This window comes from Notolabrus celidotus, chromosome 13, assembly GCF_009762535.1.
Source record: "Notolabrus celidotus isolate fNotCel1 chromosome 13, fNotCel1.pri, whole genome shotgun sequence".
Classification (NCBI taxonomy): domain Eukaryota; kingdom Metazoa; phylum Chordata; class Actinopteri; order Labriformes; family Labridae; genus Notolabrus; species Notolabrus celidotus.
In genome coordinates, this window is record NC_048284.1 from 18962841 (window position 1) to 18982996 (window position 20156).

At 42.1% G+C, this 20156-nt stretch overlaps 1 protein-coding gene and 1 long non-coding RNA gene across 2 annotated transcripts in view; one reads left to right on the top strand and one right to left on the bottom strand.

Moving 5' to 3' along the window:
• LOC117823637 overlaps positions 1-20156 on the bottom strand; it is an 82987-nt gene that overhangs the window by 47439 nt on the left and 15392 nt on the right. The window contains exon 2 of the long non-coding RNA XR_004633443.1: positions 3446-3544. This is a non-coding gene — a long non-coding RNA (uncharacterized LOC117823637). The remainder of the gene's footprint in view (positions 1-3445; positions 3545-20156) is intronic.
• Positions 4446-6825, top strand: lratd1 (LRAT domain containing 1). Its single transcript, XM_034698866.1, has 2 exons — positions 4446-4685; positions 5150-6825. Exon 2 carries the CDS (start codon positions 5187-5189, stop codon positions 5973-5975), a length of 789 nt encoding a protein of 262 aa, XP_034554757.1. The 5' UTR covers positions 4446-4685; positions 5150-5186; the 3' UTR covers positions 5976-6825.

Consider the following 20156-nt stretch of genomic DNA (forward strand, 5'->3'; position numbering starts at 1 on the left):
TACTGTAAATGGTATGGCATGGTTGCTGTCAGAATCACCCTTTTTCAATTTGGTTGTATTTTCGTCTGTTTTACTTTGATGCAGCTAGCTTCTTTTACCGTGTTGCTGTAGCCTAGCTTGCAACAGCTCTCTGGGGGTAAGTTTAAGTTTCATTGAGTGTAGAGTAACTTAAAGCTTAGCTTCTTAAACTTCCTTAACACCCACCACTGAAAAAATGCTACATTCCCTCAGCAAGGCAATTAACCAGGTGTGAAGATGTGTTTGGTGTGAGGTGTTTCAGAAAAATAAGAAAAAGCATTGCTGTCAGCAAAACTACAATACTGTGGTTAAATGAACCTTTTTAAAAGACAAAAATATATTATTTTCAGTAATTGGTATTGTGCCAGCTCTGATTTTTCTGCTATAATAGCTTATTATGCGATTTAACCAAGCAGACACTGAGCTTCATTGCTCTCCTTTCACACTGTGATAACGACTATGCTCAGCCCAGGAAATAACACCCCAAAGGAAGTCTTCAGTGTGATTATAGATATAATGATGCTGATGATGATGGTGATGTTTGCCCTTCCACAGTACCTTCATTTACAGTCACGTAAAAAAGACATGCTGGAGGGTATAATCGCATTTTTACATTGTTTTCCAACATAAGGGGCATCGGATCCTTGTTCATTTGATATCCAAGCCTCTGCTGAAATCACTCTATTTTTGCAGATGTGCTAAGACTGAGATGCATCAGTTACTCTGTTCTTCAATTTAATGTTTTCCTCTTGATCTCATAAAAACTGAAACCCTTTGAGACCAAAACCTGCTGTTTAGACATTCATAGTAATGAATTTACAGCCATCATTCCAACCACATAAACACATGCAACTGGTGTGAAAAAGATGCACGCAGTGTAAGTGCCATTTTGTGTTGTAACACACTGACAGGGGAGGTAATTGTAGAGTGATGGTTGTGCAGCTGCAGCTTTCATGGACTCGAGGGTTAGTTTGTTCTGGTGCCCGTTCTCTTTGACTCTTCACCTTATATTTCACAGTCTTTTTCAACACTTCTCTGAAAAGCATGGTTTCCTAGTATACTTGGGATTTATGCCTAACCCTACACTGTGTATTCACTCCAACAAAGTATTTTTCACACTCCTCATTGGAGAAGATTTTGTGCTGAATCAGTTTTCATAAAAGTTATCAAAGTAAGAACACAACGTGCACTGCTTTTAAAGGGGGAGAACAACAGTGGTGGACAAGGGCCAACAAGCTTCAACAGCCCAAAAGATATCCATGAAGAGAAATGGGCTGCAAATTTAGTCACCCTGCAAACTTAAAAAATATAAACCAATAAAACAAACTCAGCAGAAAAAAAAACTGCTATAGAAATACACTGCACCACTCATGTCTGAGTGGTTGGAACCAAGAATCTGAAAAGGAGGATGATGTAGGCAAGGTGAGGAGGGCAGAGAAGTGAGTGAAATGTCAAGTATCACAGCTGCCCTGTGGAGCCATGATGTGGATATGGTGGGTCAATCTTAAGTAGGAGTGTAACAATCCATTGATCAAAATTGATCCATTGATTGGCTAAGCAATGATCCACTCAATTCAACAACATTCAACATCGATTGACATCATTCCCCTCAGGCCCCTTTCCCGAATGTAATCCCCTTTTCTACCCACTGTCCTGTCGTCTCTAACGAAGGGGTAACAGCCCCCCCCAATAGAAATATAGATACAAAAATACAGATATGCTTTTATTTTTAAATTCATAGCACTTTCCTGTTTCACAGTTTCTGTCCAGGTGCACCTGTGACTCATCGTGAACTTTCAAACAAACTATGGTTCCTCTTGAGGCCTTAAAACTCTAACCTCTAAGTATCCAGAATCTTCTTCTAAAACTGTTTTCTCCATAGAATAGGTTCCACCAAAAACCCACTCATCTAGTGCTCTCCAACAGACCTTGAGCATTTGCAGCCCATTACTCACAAAAGAATTTTTTTTTGACTGTCCGATTGGGTTTGCCCTTGTCTGCTACCTTAGAGAACACATTGCAAGACAACTGATTGGTTTTGATTTTTATGGACACCAAATTTGGACTGACCTATGCCTTTAAACAGCCAATTGACTCAGGTCTGTTCTCTACAGCTGGCTGCTACACTGCTGATAATGGTGCTCATTTTTTTTATCCTGACACTGCTCTGTAGATAACCCTGCTCTCTGACCTTCCTGGAAAGGCACAAGCAAAAAGATTATTTTCCTCACAGGGATCAATAGAGTATCACAAAAAAAAGCTTACAGTGTATTTTCTGCTACCAAGAAAGAAGTGTTAGAATGATTCTGTGATTTAGAGAATAAAATGCTGAAATACAACCAACATAATGTCGACACGATGGGAGATTCTTCTGCGTGCGCTGACCTCAGCTCTAACACAACAAAACTCTTGGCATTTATTTCCATGCACACCAACACCCACTGTGCCTCCAGGGTTTATGACGTGATGTAGTGCCGTTACTTCTACAAAGACACATCTTTCATAATGCATGTGCTGTATATGTACCTCAAAAGCTTCTTTGCAGTACATAAAAGTATGATTAGCAGCCCATGCGGAAGCACAGCACAGCAAATGTGTGCATACATGGGATTTGTGTGTTTGCTACTGACACTCAAACGCACGTTTGAATGTGCTTAAGCATAAATTTGCAGACAGCCATACACAATATGTGTGTGTCAGTGTGTCATTCTGTTTTATCTGCATGGTATGGGGCTGCAGCGTATATGATTTAGTTAGTAATTAGGGAATAGAGACATATCCAATTATTGAGGTTGTGAAATATCACCCTGTCTCAGTAGTTATTCCAGCACTGTCTGCACCCTGCCTTATTATTACACCAGCTGCATATATGATTAGCTTATGTGTGTGTGTAGAGAGAGAGAGAGAGAGAGAGAGAGAGAGAGAGAGAATACAGTTTGTGTGTGTCCAGGAAAGGCGGCGTCTACAAAGGAAACTCATTTCTGCTCATTGTAGATTATAGGTGGCAGGACCACATGCCCCGAGGAGCTGTAGCCAAAGCCATTGCTGACAGTCTCATGACACCTTGAGAGTGTGTGTGTTTGTGTGCATGTGTGTGTTCATATGGGCTAGAGGGCTGCCAAGGGAGAAAAAAAAACCCCAGCCTGTATGTATTTTCCTCTTCCTGTCTCACTGCTAGCAACAACACACACGCTCACACATACACACACTCACACAATGTTAGTACTATATCCCAAACAAATCACACAACTTTTTCTGCTCCATCATACATAAACTAAGAGGCGATCAATCAGATACATGCACTCATGCTCTCACAAATAAGTGCAAATACATAGAGTGGGACACACTCGTGGCTGCGTGAAGCGCTGTGTCTGCGTGTCCTTTGTGTGCGTGGAAGTGTGTGTAAATCTGCACAATCATATCTCACCTACTGGAAAAGCTACCATCCGCTCTGCCTGTCACTAGTGGAAACAAAGAACAGGGACCATTCTGTGTCAGCAACAGGAGAGCTGCAATCTCCAACCATCTGGGAGAGGAGGGAAAAAGAGATATACTCAGAGGAGCGCTCCGGATACCCTGAAATAATAAAACCTAGAAAGAAAGAGCAGGAAAAATGAAAAGATAATTCAGACAAAGAAGACGTGGGGTTCAGTATGAATGGAAAGAGGGCTATCTGATGAAAAGAGATATGTGGATGTACTGCACCTCGAAAGTGTACTCATGTTTTATCTGGCAAGCACAATATACAAGTGTATAATATATTATTCATGCACAAGTGAGCCACACTGGCTGATATTTGATTTGCATTTCATCTCAGTCATATTTTGTTTGGAGACAGAACATCAATGCAGAGTAACATAATAAAGAGTGTTTATTAATCTCCCTGTAGACTCCTTTGTTTCGCATACACACACCTGCCTGCAGCCCCTCCCTTTACAGGCACACAGAGAGACGCACACTGACAGATATGAGAGACCAAGAGATGCACTGTGGAACTACAACATATGGAAATAAAAACACGTGGAAGCTGCAGGATGGAGGCTGCTCTTGTATTCAGGAGGGTGGGGAACGCGATAAGGCGGCACTTTTGGAGTTATTTTTGAGATAGTAGTAATGTTTATAACACCTCAAAGCGCATTCAAAACTCAAGCTCCTCTCATATGCCCCTCTAAAGATATGCAGGCTGTTATCAGTCCTCACGGTTCCCTCTAAACATGAACACACGCGCGCGCACACTCCGCTGATCATGTAGAGAATTCCTCAGCTCTCTGACAACAAAAACCACGCCACGGTAACAACCGCTTATCGCCGCCAGCCGCCCTGCGCACAGCCGATTGGATCAATTCTTTGACTGGCACATTCCTGTATTTCTACCATTGGCTCGACTGTTAATGGACCTGTGACTGTGTTCCAGTTAAAAGATACTGGAGGCGGGGCGCGCGGGCTGAGGCGGAGCTATCCCTGGTACTTAAAAAGAGCTGGTGCTGAAAGGAGTGAGGCATTAGGACGCACGACAACCGTAGCGCCCGGTGCGCGGTGCGGAAAGTGACACGAGTGTGAGAAAAACAGAGGAAAGAAGAAGAGGGAGTAAGGATGCAGGGGACTGTGCATCCCTCTGTAATGATGGACCACAGGGATATTTAACCATCTGCCCGGGGAGCGCACAGGTATCCTTTTTTTCTTCTGTTTCTTGGTATTTCGCGCCGTGCGTAAAGACGCAGGACTTCTTTTTCTCCATCCACAGCGTTTTCGCTCTCTTTACTCTCTCACAGCTTCAATCCACAGACTATTTTTCTATCCCTTTTCCTTCGACTCCTCCGCATGGTAACTGCCGGCTCTTTTACATTCCTCTGGAATTAATGATTGACTAATGGGTGTGAGGGAGCAAGGGGCAGCAGATAATTGATTTTGTTAGTGTAGTCTTTGGACTCAATAACAAGCGAGAGCTACGTGCAGGTGTCTGCTCAGAAGTGTTGAGTGTTTTTTAGCCTGCTCTCTTCTCTGTGTAGCAAAGGTATATAACTGCAGCCAAATGTTTGCGCATCCAAATCAGCACAACGTAAGTGTATTTGCTTTATTTTACGCTGCTGACGCCTTTCTTTTTGTCTCCCTCTTTAAAACTATCTGTCAGACACCGCAGTCCATGCCTCAGCCTTGCCAGGTCATTGATGGGAAATCAACTGGATCGGATCACCCACCTCAACTACAGCGAGCTGCCCACGGGGGATCCGTCCGGGCTGGAAAAAGACGAGCTTCGGGTCGGCGTCGCCTACTTCTTCTCTGACGAAGAGGAGGAGGTGGACGACCGCACTCCGTCCGACTGCGGCTTCACCAAGGACCACAGCCCGGCCGAGGAGGGACCCTTCTCTGTCAGCGAGGTGGAGTACTCCGCCTTCTGCGCCCAGGAATGCATCTTCTCCAAGCTAAGGGAGAACGAGGACTTGAATGTGTACTCGGCCAAAAGTTTGCTGACTATGTGCAAACCGGGGGACCTGCTGGAGCTTGTGGCTACGGCGCAAGCCCCTCACTGGGCCATCTATGAGCAGGACGACCAGGTCATTCATCTGCACAAGGGCGAGATCCGCAAGGACAGCCTGCTTGAGATCAGCAGCGGCCGGCACGGGAGAATAGTGAACAATCGGTACCGGTACCGGCCGCTTCCTCCAGATCTAGTGATGCAGAACGCAGCGGGACATCTGGGCCTGAGCAGCGAGGAGATATGCTGGACCAACTCGGAAAGTTTCGCAGCCTGGTGCCGCTTTGGGAAAAGGGAGTTCAAAGCCGGAGGAGAGGCGCACTCAGCGGAGCAGCAGTATTTCCTCAAAGTGCATCTGTCCGGCAGCGGGGTGCACACTTTGGTCTTTCGCAGCCTAGAGGACATGATCCGGGAGAGGAGGCGAATGGACGCCAGTGGAATTCTCAAAGAGCTGTCTCTGGTTAACGGGGGCAAGGAGTGATCAGGGATTCCGTTTGATATCCTCTCCTCCTCCCCCTTTATCTCCCCCTCGCTGCCTCTACTCGCCAGCGCGCACGGACGCACGGTGTTGCGCACAGCCAAACGAACTCGCACTCAAGCACACACACATGCAAGGACCTGTTGGTTTCGGACTGTTTGGTTATTGCGAATGGATGCTGGGCCGCGTCAGGACCACATGGGCGCGTTGTGGATTTTCCATCATATTGCAAAATGTTTAAAAAAAAAACTGAGAGCGAGAGCGGCCATATAAACAGACAACGCCCCTTAAGATAAGGTTCTTTCTGAGTGGGACACACGACTACAACTAAATCCATTCACCCCGGACAGCGAAATCACCCTTACGAACCGCACATTGCGCACACGGCTCGGTTTGGTTTTCTCTTTAATTTCTCGGGATAATGGATTTGGCGCCTGCTGCGGCAGACCAGACGATGAGACCGGGAGAGGTAGAGATGTGTGGTGAGGGGTGAAAGATATGATCTGGGATGGCTCTCGAAAAAGTCTCCCTTCTATTTTTTTATTGTTAGCTTTAAATCCGGGACTGACCATAAACCAGATCCACTGATCCATAGACCTCTGACAGACCCACATGGCTACGCAGTTGCCTAAAGAAGCATTTGGCTTGTCCAAGCTCCCTCTTCTTTGCCATAACAAGAGTATTGTCATTCTCACAATGCTGCCATCCTGCTCCTAAGCACTGGATGTAGATGTAAATTGTACTCATATATTGATTTCAATTTGAGTCCCTTATTTTTGTATTTCAGTTTAGTGGATTTAACCCTGATCTCTTTTTTGGTTCAAAATAAATGGAGATTGAAATATGAAAATAACCACTGGGTCCAGCAGGTGTTGTTTGGTTACACACACACATTATCTCTTTCACATACACTCACACATGGAGGCATGTGTGAATTATTGATGTTCTTGTGCCTACTGACCTGCCTTCAGCCAAATAGGCTTCATATATCTGCACAGTATTTGGATGCAGTAAAAAGGGTGATCTGCATCAAAGCCATAAAGGCTTTATGAAAAATCCATACAGGATCTGGAAGCTACAGTATATAGGCAGCTTTATAGAATCAACAGGAACATATATAAACAGAATCTGGCCACAGGCTATTTCCAATGTGTGGGTTTTATCCTCTTGGTATTTAGACACTACGCCCTTCTTCTCCAGGTTCTGTTGACTTTTCCTGTGTCTTTCTTTCTCATAGCGTTAGCAAACTTATGTTATCTTCTTAAAGCTGCATCATGCACAAAAGGTCTGCCTTCTTGTCCTTGTTTTGAGGAAACAGACTTGTTTGTTAAAGCACATGTTTTGATACTCTGCAGAAGCTTTTATTCCAGTCAGTCAGCTCTTTGTGCTTCTTGTTCCATGTGGCACCAGTGCTGGCAGGATCAATCACCTCAAAGATGCCCGTCTACCGACACTTGTCTCCTAACGTTTGCCTAATTGAGCCTGAAAAGATCAGAAAATAGACGTATGGAAAGGTTGTGCGGTAATGTGAGTCTTTGTTCTGCCTGGTAGGCAGTCTGCTACACCTGTGAATCATGTCAGAGCACACATAAGCTGAGGAGGTTTTCCAGGATATAATGTTTCCCCTGTGTAGCTTCTGTGGTTGAATCCTCACCTCAAGGTACTCGTGATTTGAGCGTCGGTGTGTTCAGAAACAGCAGATCTGCGGTTGTTTTGCTAACTGGAGAGGAAGACAAAGAGTTTTTGTGTTTGTGTGTGTAAGAGAGAGAGGGAGTGTGGAGGAGATCCACCATGCATGCAGGGGTTAGCCTTGTGTTTTTTTGTCTCTTTCAGATGGATGCGGTTTGGTGCAGATGATGGTTGTTGCATCAAAAATGCAGAATCCATCACTAATGCACGTTCATATGGCTCTTTTGAGCGTGCAGGTGTTGAAAATCAGCCCTTTGGTTATGTCTCATGTCAAAAACACATACTAATAAGCCTTAGGATCTTATTTATACACCTTGAGAAGATTTTCTCCAGCTATTGACCCTGATTCTTGCTTCTATTGGCTTTTAGCTGTAAATACATTGATTTATTTCTTCTCTTGTTAGCTGCTTTTCCTCTAATTTCCTTGAGCTGTCAGCTGGTATTCCTCTGTTAGTGCTCTGTATTGCCTTACAATTGTCCTTTGTTACACTGAAGCAAAAAAAACCAACTACCTTTATTGTATAGCCCACCTTTCTGTCGAAAATAAGCATAAAAAAAGCTCATTCCAGCTGTTAGGGTTGTTTTTGAATGGTGTTATTCTTGCTTTCTGCCTCTTTTGGATGGATTTAGTGAAACAGCTTCTTTTGTTGTTCCCCTGCTTTGTTTTACCTGCTGCTGTCTGCTCAGTACATCTCTAACAGGCTGCATGTTAAATCCAGGTTGCCCCAGGTGGGTGATTGTGTGTGTGTGTGTGTGTGCGTGCATGTGTGTAAGTGCGTCAGACATCCCCTGTGAGTTTATAAAATCAGGGTACTGGGGCAGCACGTTGTTCAGAGTTTGTGTATGTGTGTGAGTGTGTGTGTGTTTGTGGTCTGTGACTAATAGGCCTCAGAGAAGGACTCACTGAAGAGTGTGTGGGTGTGTGTGTGGAAGATAATGCACACTGCATTGTTAGCTTGAGGAGAAGCTCCTGCTGTCTGATGTGACACTGTATGTGTGTGTGTGCAGCAGTTTCTGGAACATATTTTTTGGTGTGTGTGTGTGTGTGTGAGAGCTAACTACCGAAGCTGCTAGTGTCAGGTTGTGTGTATACATCACACATTTGCTGTGTGCATGTATATTCATGAATCTTTCTAGGCATCAATGCAGAAGTATCCGCTGTTACTAGGGAAACTCAAGCCACTGTTGCGTTGCAGGTCTTGCATGTGTATGCCTGTGTGCAAACCCTCTGCAGCTTAACGCAACTTGTTAGCCTTAATAGCTACTCATGTAAGACAAACACATGACAACCAAATCTCTGTTTCTCACTCAGGAGTTGCTGTTGTCCCTTTTTGCAGTGGCATGGATGTATTCAATCCTCTCCGGGTTTCGTTTTCTGTGGTTGTGTGTGCATGCATCTGGACAAAGCGGATCTCAGCTAGGCTGCTGCCAGCTAAATCAACGGTCTCAGAGGAGATGTTGTAGGGAGGAGGGAACAAGGCAGAGCATCCTGTCTGCACGATGCCTTTAAGAGGATCCCCCTCTAATCTAGACAGCGCTCTGGACTCCCTGTGGACTTGAATGTCTTGTTTTCTTCTTCCACCATTCTGTAGGACGTGCACTTTGTTCAACAACATAGACCACACAGCTGCTTGTGAGGTAAATGAGGCTGGGATAAATTGGTTTCAGAGTTGTTGAGCCATTTGAGACAATGATTTAATTGTAAGTCATGTGTGTTTTACACATACATACTGTACACTACAAAATGTCTTTCCATGAACCTACAGATTGAAATACAACACAGGACATACTAAACCTGTCACTTGGATCACTTTTGGACAGTAATTCTTCAAGTTGCACTCCACAGACTGCGATCTATGTTTTATCACCAATATTACTTTAACATCATAAATCTTAAAGGGTACAGTCATATTCCATTCTTGTTTGTTATTGGCAGTACATTTCTGAAAAAAGACCAAAACTAACAATCAGTTACTCCTACTTACATTTAGTGCATGTTTATCAGAAGCCTGGCGTAGCCACACACCTCCATTGTTGTCCAAGATACATCATGAAGCCTTATCATTGCACTGGTTACCATTAATATATGTGCAGCATTAGTCTACAAAACTATTAAATGTTGCCACCTTCACTAGTCAGCACAAGAATTACTAGCTGGTTAAACAAATAATTTATATCTTTATTAATGTAGGCCTGAAATGCTGGTTATATATGTGTGTGCATACGCTGTAGCACAACCACCCACCACTAGCCAAGGCTGTAGCTCCAGTTAATGGCAACTGGCACAGTGCTATAATGCTCTACTACCCAAATGGAAACAAGCACAGAAGACAGACGTTGCCTTGTAGTGTTGCGTGGTTTGTCAGTATGTTGATGAAGAAAATTGAGATAAAGTTGAATATAGTATTTGTCTGGGTAAAGTGGCGTATAACCACGATCAGAGCAATATGTAACCAGCATAGACATGTGGATGTTAACCTGCCAGGAGGGCTGAAGGTTGGCAGGGATAGCTCTGCTACTTTAGGCTACCTTAGCCACACTCAGAAAACCAATTTGACAGCAGAATCTGTGGTCCTGTGTTTAGCCGTGTTAATTGAAGAGCGCTCGATTTTAACTGTTGTTGAGCCCAGACCTAATATTATTGACATGGAAATTTGTCGTTTTAGAACGTGTTGACAAGGTTGTTCAGTTTTTTGAGTGGGGTCGAATGAGTAACTTGTCAATAGTAAGTGTGTTACCCACAGTAGATCCTGGTCAGCTCGTCCCTTTTGTTAAGCAGCTGTCATGGAAGCTAGACTATTAAATGATGCAGACATGGAGAACTCTACCATGTAATTAAGTATAGTTCGAAAAAAGCTGACTATCGCTAATCTTGGTATTAGTGTTCTGTTTGCAGATTTTACATGTTTTTGCATTATTCTAAGACACGAGAACACTGTATGTGTTCTTAAACCAAAAGAGAGGCAAAAAGGGCTCATTAACATGCTACTTTATAATTGTGGTCCCCAACCAAAAGAGTGTTAAAGCTGCTGTTGTTAGTCACGGAGTTAACATCTTTTCAGAGAGAGGGACTCTGAATGTCAACACTTCCCCTCCCAGCCAGATTTCCTCTTTGCCCCCTCACACAGATCTGCGCGTGTGCAGTCATGATAGTGCCGGGCTCATAACCAATCGGAGGATGTAGTAGGGGCCGCCCTTTAACCAATCAGGACAGAGGATTGGAGATTAGCTATTGGAAAACAGATTTCCTAACAGTCTCAAATTACTCCACTTACTGATGAGTACTGCTTGGCATTATGACCTTTTCTCCAACCTCAGCAGGAAAAAAAGTAATGTTTTTTACACCATTCCTACCAACAGCAGCTTTAAGTCCTGTTAGAGTTGTGTTTGCATTAAAAATCATTACCAAGCCATGTTTAGCAACACTTCAATACTTTTACAGTAAGCTGTGACCTATTCTTAAAGATTGAAAACTTAAATAAGAGGTGATTAGCTTGTGCAAGAATGTCCAATAGGTTAGGGGCATGGAAAAGTGTTAAAAGATAGCCTGAATACTGTTTGCTTTGGTCCTTTTAAATGGAAACCTGTTGACAATGTCAGAAAAGTATAAATTCCCCAGCCTTACCCTGTAATGTCAGTGTGCACTACATAGACCAACAGGTTCCTGGCTTCCACCAAAAAGACGTCACACCCACAAGTTTCTCACTAACGCTGAGAACAGCCCAGGGCTAAAACACGTCTGCTTCTTTCTGCTGCTGTGCATCACCAAAAGTATTACATTTTTATCTGACCTTAAACAGAGAAAAAGGCTGTGAAATACACAACACGTCAGTCTCTTTCTTTGTGTGATTACAAAATTTCAGTCACCTTTACGTAAGGGAGAAGGAGGTAGGATTAGCTTGTGAACACTGTGTAGGGAAAGAAGCCTTGTTAATAAGTGGTGTGACTGGACTAGCTTTAATGAGCTGTTCATTTTAACAATGGGAAGTTGCACCCCTGATTGTGCTTATGTTACTCAAGTCTCCTCACACGTCATATCTGTGTCTATGTCACTGTGAGAGTCTGTGTGACAAAAGCGTGATCTCTGCTCTATTGGTTGTAATACCTGAATATGATTTCTTCTTTGTGTTGAGCACACAAACCTCTTGTTAAAAGAAAAATGTGGTTCGCCAACACTTCTGGCACTACTCATCGCTAGAAATCTTCAACCTGCATGTGCACACTCTGCACACTGCACCCCGCCCATATTCAGGTACAACAGGTGGACTAACTGACATTCAAATAAACACCTCCGTTCAAACATGTTCCTTTGTTTGAGCCAAGCCACTGTGGATTAGGTGCTGCTCTTGAAACTTGTTTGCACATGTTTAGCACTATGGTTCTAGTCACAGCAGGAAAGAAACAAGGGAATAATGTTGTGGTGAAGTAGTTTACATTTGCTAAACTGGCATTTTGTGCTTTTTGTCTTGATTTGCTTATTTACTTTCAGTATGAGATATACTTTTGTAAGTTGTGTTAACTTGTGTGCATGCGTGTGCGTGTGTGTGTGTAAGCAAAAGTGGAAATACCACATCTTATATCTCTCAGAAATACTCTACCATTAAAAGAACAACTCTTACCATTATCATGTATTCAAAGCAAGAGAGAAAAACAGGAAAAGCAATTAAAATTAATATGTGAGCTGTTATTAAATTTTACTGCTGGTCAAAGTCACAACTGCTTGTTAAAGGTGAGGTCTACATTATTGGTCCAATTCTCTTTTTTGTTAAATTCAGCAAATATCTCCAAGCCCTCAGTGAGCCGTCTCTTCTGTGTGCGCTGTGAAATCTGGTGTGTGTACACAGCCCAAGCAAACAAATAGACTGAGAGCAAGCCATAAACAGCATGACTTCAGCCAATCAGCAACAGGTAGTTTTGTACACCACACTCAGACCCCTGCAGCTGGTCTCCCCCTCTCTCTGTCTCCCACTCTCTCTCTTTTCCATATCTTGGCCAACACAGAGCAAGGCAACAGAAAGAAAGCTTCCTCACTCTAAGGCAGCAGAGGCTCATCATTTGGTGATATTTCTTTGTATAAATTATTTTTTGAGTTGTTTCCTTGGGAAGATGTGTCAGTTAACTACAGGGGCAGATCTGTTTAAGGAGCTCAGAAGTTAGAATGTTAACAATCTTTCTCCAGTACTGAAAACACAAGGCCCCCTTTTTCTTAAGGTGGGTAGTTTAGTCTGTTACAATGCGTTACATTTAGTCAGCTGGTCATGTGTTTCTTAATGTTAACTTTAGCTGATTATTAAATACAAAAGGGTAGGAACATGTGATGAAATGTGACCACCCCAGATTTAAAAACTGTGATTGGCTATTTATCTTGTTAAAGGCGGAACTTATGTTAAAATTAACTATTTGGGCTGTGTAGCAACAGCCTGCTAGTAGTTCTCTTTACATGTAGAACTTATCACTTAAAGTGCATTTCGACCAAGAGTTCCAAGGTATTTTAGCCCCAGAACTACTTTTCCCTGAACTAAAACATTACTGTGCTTTTAGACCGCTGGCTGAAGTCCCGGGTAGATTGTGCAAATCAGGCCAGTGACATATGGAGAAAAAAAAATATATTAAATAGTATTTTGAAATCGTAATAAATAACTAAACTAGTATGCATTCCCAGGAACTCCCTGTGTTTCAACAACTGGGTAAACTCCACAAACACAGTTACATTCAGCTGAAAGTCCCAGGACCTTTGAAAAGTACTACCCCCCAAAGCATGGGGGGATTAACTACCCCTTAACTAAATTTAGACCCTGGTTCCTCCGGTGGAAACGCACATAGTTCAGGGGTAAAGTCCCTAGTTCCGGGGTAAAGTTCCTGCGGTCAAAAAACACCTTTAAAGTAAGGACTTTGGACTAAGGCCTACATTTTCTTGTTGAGTCCTTCAAGAATTAGTTCAGAAGACTGAAATATTGCCACTTTGTTGTGCTACATGGAAAAGTTAAAGAATTAAAAGCAGGAATATAACATTGTTGTTAAAGAAGATATGCACAGCTCATACGGAGGAGTTAAATAATCAACACTAATTCAGTTCAATTTTGTGCACAAAGACTTTATGCTACCTCTGTGTCAGTCAGTCAGTTCTCCTGTTTGGCCACCCCTATCAAAAAAGTCTGGGCACGCCCCTGTACTACTGTGGCAATAGTGCAGCACATGTATTTTGTCACTTTCCAACACTGTGATTTGGCCCCTCCCATCAAAGAATCTTTATGCACTTGCCTTTTTGTATAAAGCTATTAAAGCTGCAGCTCTATGAAGTCAATGTTATGATCATAGCAAGTTAAACTGTGTGGGAATGTGTTTTGCTAAAATCTTAAAAGGTCAACAGCAGAAAAACACTCTCAGGTGCTAAAACCTGAGGATAACATTTCCCTCAGTCGATGAATTTCTATTCTGCGGGCAGGTGCTCCAACATTTGACTGTGCTTCACTGAGTTTATAGGGACTGCATGGCCTCAGGATATGTGCTTTGCCGCAGCTGCACGACTCAGCCCTCTGCTCCTCCGTCAGGAGACAGTGACAGCTAAATGTCAGTAGCTTATCGTCAACAAGCTCTGAGAATGTTGTAGGAGTACTTTTCATTCATTTGAGTTACAAACATTACCTTTATGTTTACCCTTAGCCCCAAAGATGAAGATATTTAATTGCTTTTAGAAGCCATTAGGGATTCAGATTCGTCGAGGGTGACATTTGCGGGGTGAAATCTAATTTGGACAAGGATGAAATGAAAAATTCTGCCTGCAGAAGTCATTTCTCATTCCTTTGACAGCAGCAGGTCTCATTCACAAACACTTTGTAAATGTCTCATCACATTTGCACTTAGGTCTTTCATAATCAGTGTTTTACAAAGCAGCTTTCCTTTCCCTTAAATCAGCTCCATTTACCAGCTCTCGCTCCATAATTAATGCGCATTACTGTAGTGTTTAAAAACACATTTGTACATAATAATGAGAAATTTGGTAATGATAAAACATTCATGCAAATTGAGCTTTTCTGAAAATATTTATATGAAGAGAATGTAGGTTGACTTTGTTTTATGATGATAGAACCCGCTCTGCAGAAGTAAGGAAAGGCACAGTGCGGCTCAAAGTCACTGCAGGGGGTTGAACAGAGTTTTTGACCCAGGGTTGACTGGTTAAAACACAAACATTTTACTCATAAGTCCACCCTGCAGCTCTGACTGCTTTCTCTGTGTGGCCCTTCCTCCTCCTGCTCCTCACTCCTTAATGAGTAAGAGGAGAAAGTGCCCTCAGGCTGTGGCCCAGTGCAATCCCACTTTGATTAATGGGAACGACCTAACATAGCCCCATCTCTCCGTCTCTGTGGTTTTAACCCTTTTTTGAAAAAGTCACAGGAAAAGGTTACAGTAAATGTCATTATGAGCGTTTCACAACCTTTCCTGGCTGCCCTGGCTCTGAATAACTGGCCGTTAAATGTCATTCTCTTAACATTTTGTCATGTTATACTCCTGAGTGTTTCCCCCAGTAAAGGTTTAGGTTTTAGCATTTCATAACGTTAGTCTTTAGAGCCACAAAATTTCCCTCGCATCTTTTACAATTGCACACTGTTGAATAATGCCCTCAGTGAATTTCTTTTCACAGGGAGAGTTTGAACAGAGATCCTTGGTTCTTTTTCCTCACTCTTTTAGTCTCACACTGTACTGTAGTTCAAGTATGGTTATGATGATTTCACCCTTTCCATCTCTCTCTCTCTCTCTCTATCTTTCTCTCTGAAAGTCTCTCTATAAGACTCTATGTAAGTCGTTCCATCTCTCTCTGGATAGAGCCTTAAGGGTGCAGCTTAAATAAACAAGCATATGTTCATTCAACAGTCAGTCTGTGACTGGCTAACTGTATTAAGGATGTGAGAAATGGTCAATAACCACAAAGCTCATACAGGCCTGCAGCAAGTGTTTATGACCCTGGCTCTCTCTCTCAGCCCAATACAGCAATTGATTGGGATGGTGAATAAAAATAATATTTCACTATATTTTTCATGAGACTATAGAGTTTGATTTTTTTTCATAATGAGGGAATTTTATTTCAACTAACCATCTTTAGTAATGGGTAATGCTACAAAATAAATAGAAACCAAGGGTCGTTATTGAGGTAAAATCAAACATTTTTAAAAATGTATTATAGTACAAAGCTTTTAAAGCATAGGTGACTGAGCTAAATACAGATGTGTAACTATTCATTGCACTATAAAGTGAAATGACCAACACTGGGAGAAGTAATCAAATGATGGCTGTAATGTTTATAATTTACCCCAAAATCCAAAATTTCCACCTATTTTTGGAGGTCCCTCAGAGAGAAAATGTTTGATCCGACTACCTGTGACAATTTTTATTGCATTCAGCAGAGCCCACACTTTTGTGCATCCTACTAGCTAGTAGTGCAGTAGTTGGTCTCAGCTTATGTTAACTTTGGCATATGAGAGGTACAGTCAGACCCACTGTGCCACCATGTCACCAAAAGTTGCACCATCCACCTCTTTGATAAAATCAGCACTTCAAAAGATGCATTAACTTAACAGTACACTTAGATAAGAGATTAGATGGTCCACTTTGTCAACAGAGGTCACCAAAATCCATAAAATATTAAAGTTCCTCACAGCAGCTTTAGGGCCTGTGTTCACAATTGGCTTTTTTTTGTGTTGGTAGCATCTAAGACCAACATTTCAGAGCGCTTCTCTCTGGGGCTTAGTGCTGCTGGAGGACATAAGTTGCAGTGACCATTTGTCTGTTTAAGAAATGCTGTGTATTCTTCATATTTGCTTTTATTCCATTGTGCCAAAATAATGATGGATATAGTGCTGTAGTATTGAGGTTCTAGATGGGGAAATAGTCCTTTAAATGTGGTTGGTTTGGTGTTGGTTGGAGGGCGTTTTTGTGCTTTATAGACGCTAAGCACTGAAAACACTGAACTGCATTGGTTTTGTGTAAAACATAGGCACTGCAGCACAAAAAAAACACCTTAAGTGGACACAGGCCCTTAATGATCAAATGTCATTAAATTAACAAATCACACAAGTGGACAGGTAGAATGTGGTGTGGGTTTTAGGGGCCTGGCACACCTATGACTTCCCAACAGGTTTCATGTGGAAAAGGGTCAGAGGGTGGGGAGAAATGGAGTGTCAGGATGCCTTGGTGGTGGTATGAGGACTTTACTTTCCACCTAAAGGCTCCTACGGAAGTGGCAACACAAACTTTCATACAATGCCTCACAAAATCTGAAGGAGCATGTTTACCATATCACCCAGCTATATGCTGAGATGCAGCTGCGATATTGTAAGAGAAGATAGGATTAGTGGAGCAGAATGACATCCAACATCCTAAAAAGCAAAAAAATCAACATCTAAGCCTGTGTTCGCAGGGGAAAAGATGTGTATCTCTTCCTAGAAATACCACCCATCCAGCATAGTGACGCAGGCTATGACTGAGTCAGCTCGTGCCCTCGACTATAAAGAGTCTGTCTCTTTAGCGAAAGATTAAATGTCTCTGAAATCATACCCAATTATCACTTTTATTCCCTTGGTACAAAATGTTCATTCACAATCTGTCCGTGGACATGCCGATTACTCATCATAACACAATCTGCGAGCACAAAGTGCCAAAAAATGTAGGTCATGCATGTGCTTTACAAACTAAAAGACCAACTGAGAAAACAGTTCTGTTTTAAAGGTGAAGTTTAAAGACATTTCCATCATGGCTAATTGCAGTAAATAAATAAGCCGGTGAAGCAATAAACAACTTCATTAAACAGTAGCAAAGTCAGTCATGCTCATCAGTGAGGAGCTGCAGGTTTATGGATGAGGAGGTTGTGAATGAATCAAAGATTGCTTGTCAATAACACCTCTGACACTCATCTATTAGTTCTGATGTTGTTTAAATGAGCCAAATGAAATCATCAGTGTACACACAAACACATTAATAATCTCAGGAGATAATGAGAGCTACTTTTACATGAAATTAATGAAGGTGAACACACACCTGTAGAGAGAAAGGCAGCAACTGACTCAAGCTCCAGCACACATGAACACACGTCAAATCATAAAGTGGCTTCTTCTTTTTTTGACAGCATTCATGTCCTTCCTTTTATTCCCACTATTAAAATAACTGCTGTAAAGAAAAACCACAATGGTGCCTTCACTGTCTTGTGATAAAAAACATCAAGTAGCTCGGAAAATTGCAGCATTTTCATGTAATTTTTCCCATCCTTTGATTCCTCTGTACTCATTTCAGCAGCGTCTATCACCTCTCTTCTCCTCCTGCGCTCTCCAGTCTCTTACTCTCACCTCTCAGCGACCCATGCAGGCTTTTCTATCTCGCCCACCATCACAGCAGACTGGAGTAAAAAAAGGAAAAAGAACTCTTCTCTCTCTTTGGCTCCATATCCTCCTCTGTCTGTCTGCACGCCTCCAAATAATATCCGCTGTTATAAAGACTACACAATACTTTATCATATCCAGAGCATCAACTCTTTCCAAAAAGCATTTTTTTTGACAGGTCATGCAGGAGAAGATGTATCACCCATTGATGTGAAAAAGAACTGGGGATGAAAAAAGAAAAGTGCATCATCTTTGGATTGTGAAGCCCAAGAATGACCAAGAGAGGGGAAAAAATTGTATATTTCGGATGCTTTTTGTGCAAATCCCAAAGAAAATCATGATGAAAGTAAACGCTGAATCATCACATCAGCACTTTAGTTTTTTCACAGAGAGAACAAGAAGAAGTTCAGTGATTGAACTCCAAACATTATATTTGGGTGTTGAACCCAAGCGGCAACTGCTCGCAAAGGTGAGCAGAGCAGGGATACACAGCAGGAAGTACAAGGAGCAGCTGTTTACAAACAAAAGTCAGCTCCTTCTTGTATGCTTATGGCAAGCGGCAACCTCCGGTCTAAAAATATGAGTCCAATGCGAAAGTGCTAAAAACTGTAGTACATCGAGGATCCGCTTGAGGCTGGCTCCGGAAGTACTGGAAACCACATACACACCAATTCAAAAAAGACAATCTTTACAGCAGAAATAAACATGTTTACAGCCTGATACAAAAGACGAGTGTAGTCTGGATAGCTCATTTCTCAATCGGCACACACTGTACGGGGGGTGAATTTATTTCTAACGCTGCAATTTCGAAGATATTGAGATTACAAGACACAGCTGACTTGATTGACAGGCTGCAACACTGTAGCTGTTGGCGAGGAGGCTCAAAGCCCGCCTCTTTACGTCACAATCGCTCGACAGCAGCAATATGGCTCCCGCCGATAGTTCTAAAAAAAGCGCTTCAGAAACAGATGGGTGACGTCAGGAATACTACATCCATATTTTATACAATCTATGGTTGAACCTTGTGTCAAGAGTGGGATATTACAGTTATAACAACAAACAAAAGCGTGATGAGTAAAGATGTGTGCAAACACAGTCACATGTGTATTAAGATTTTATCCAACAGCACCAAAGTTAACTAAATTTCGGCATTACAGATTGAAACATTAGGGAAGATGATAGAAGGAAACCTTATGCCAAATTAAAAAAGTGGAACAAAGAACTAGCATGTAAGGTGTGATCAGAGGAGTGCTGTTGATATAAGCATGCTGTCACCGTAATTTACAGAACAGTAAGGGTGTCTCTATCTGAACTTTCTGTGCCCACTCTAAGCAGTAAAAACTGTATATATTGTATAACTTCATGTGAGATACCTCAACACAAAACACAGCTGAGCTTCATGAGTAGGTGTTTTTTAGGTGATAACCAAAAGATGAGACGACAGGACAAGTTATGGAGCTGCCAAAGTAACACTTCCTGTTACATAACTGTCCCTGTTGAGACATTCCTTCCATGACAAACGCCCATGACTTTCACACTTGCTCCTCATTGTGATGCATGCTTTTATAAAGTTATAAGGTGATGACATCACTTTGACGTCGTCAATATAACTTTTTCAGTCTTGCTGGTAGATATGAAACTATTTTCACATACTTAGCAATGCTCCCCTCAACCAGTAAATTGACTTTCAAATATCAAATCTGCGGAGTGCCTCATAAAAGAATCATAATATGTTGAATCAGCACCTTTAGTCAATATAATATAATATAGGGGTTCCTGCCAACTTCCTTTACACACTCGCCACACAAAAAAATGCCCTCACACACACACGCACACGTAAACACATAGAAAGAAATTAGGATGAAATAGGGAGTAAAAGCTCACCTTTCCTTTCACCGTGTGCCTTTAAATCATCCATACAGGTAATGGGTTTTTGGAATAGATTTTACTTTCATAGTAAAGAAAGCAATTCAGTGCTGGTTTAACAACTGTCCTCTCCTCTAGGCACACTCCCATCCACCATTCAGCAACCAGTGGTCCAATAACAACAGTGCATGGATCATGAGCATTCACAATATGTGTGTGTAGCTGTGTGGGTGTGTAAATGCTGCAAATGTGTTTGTGT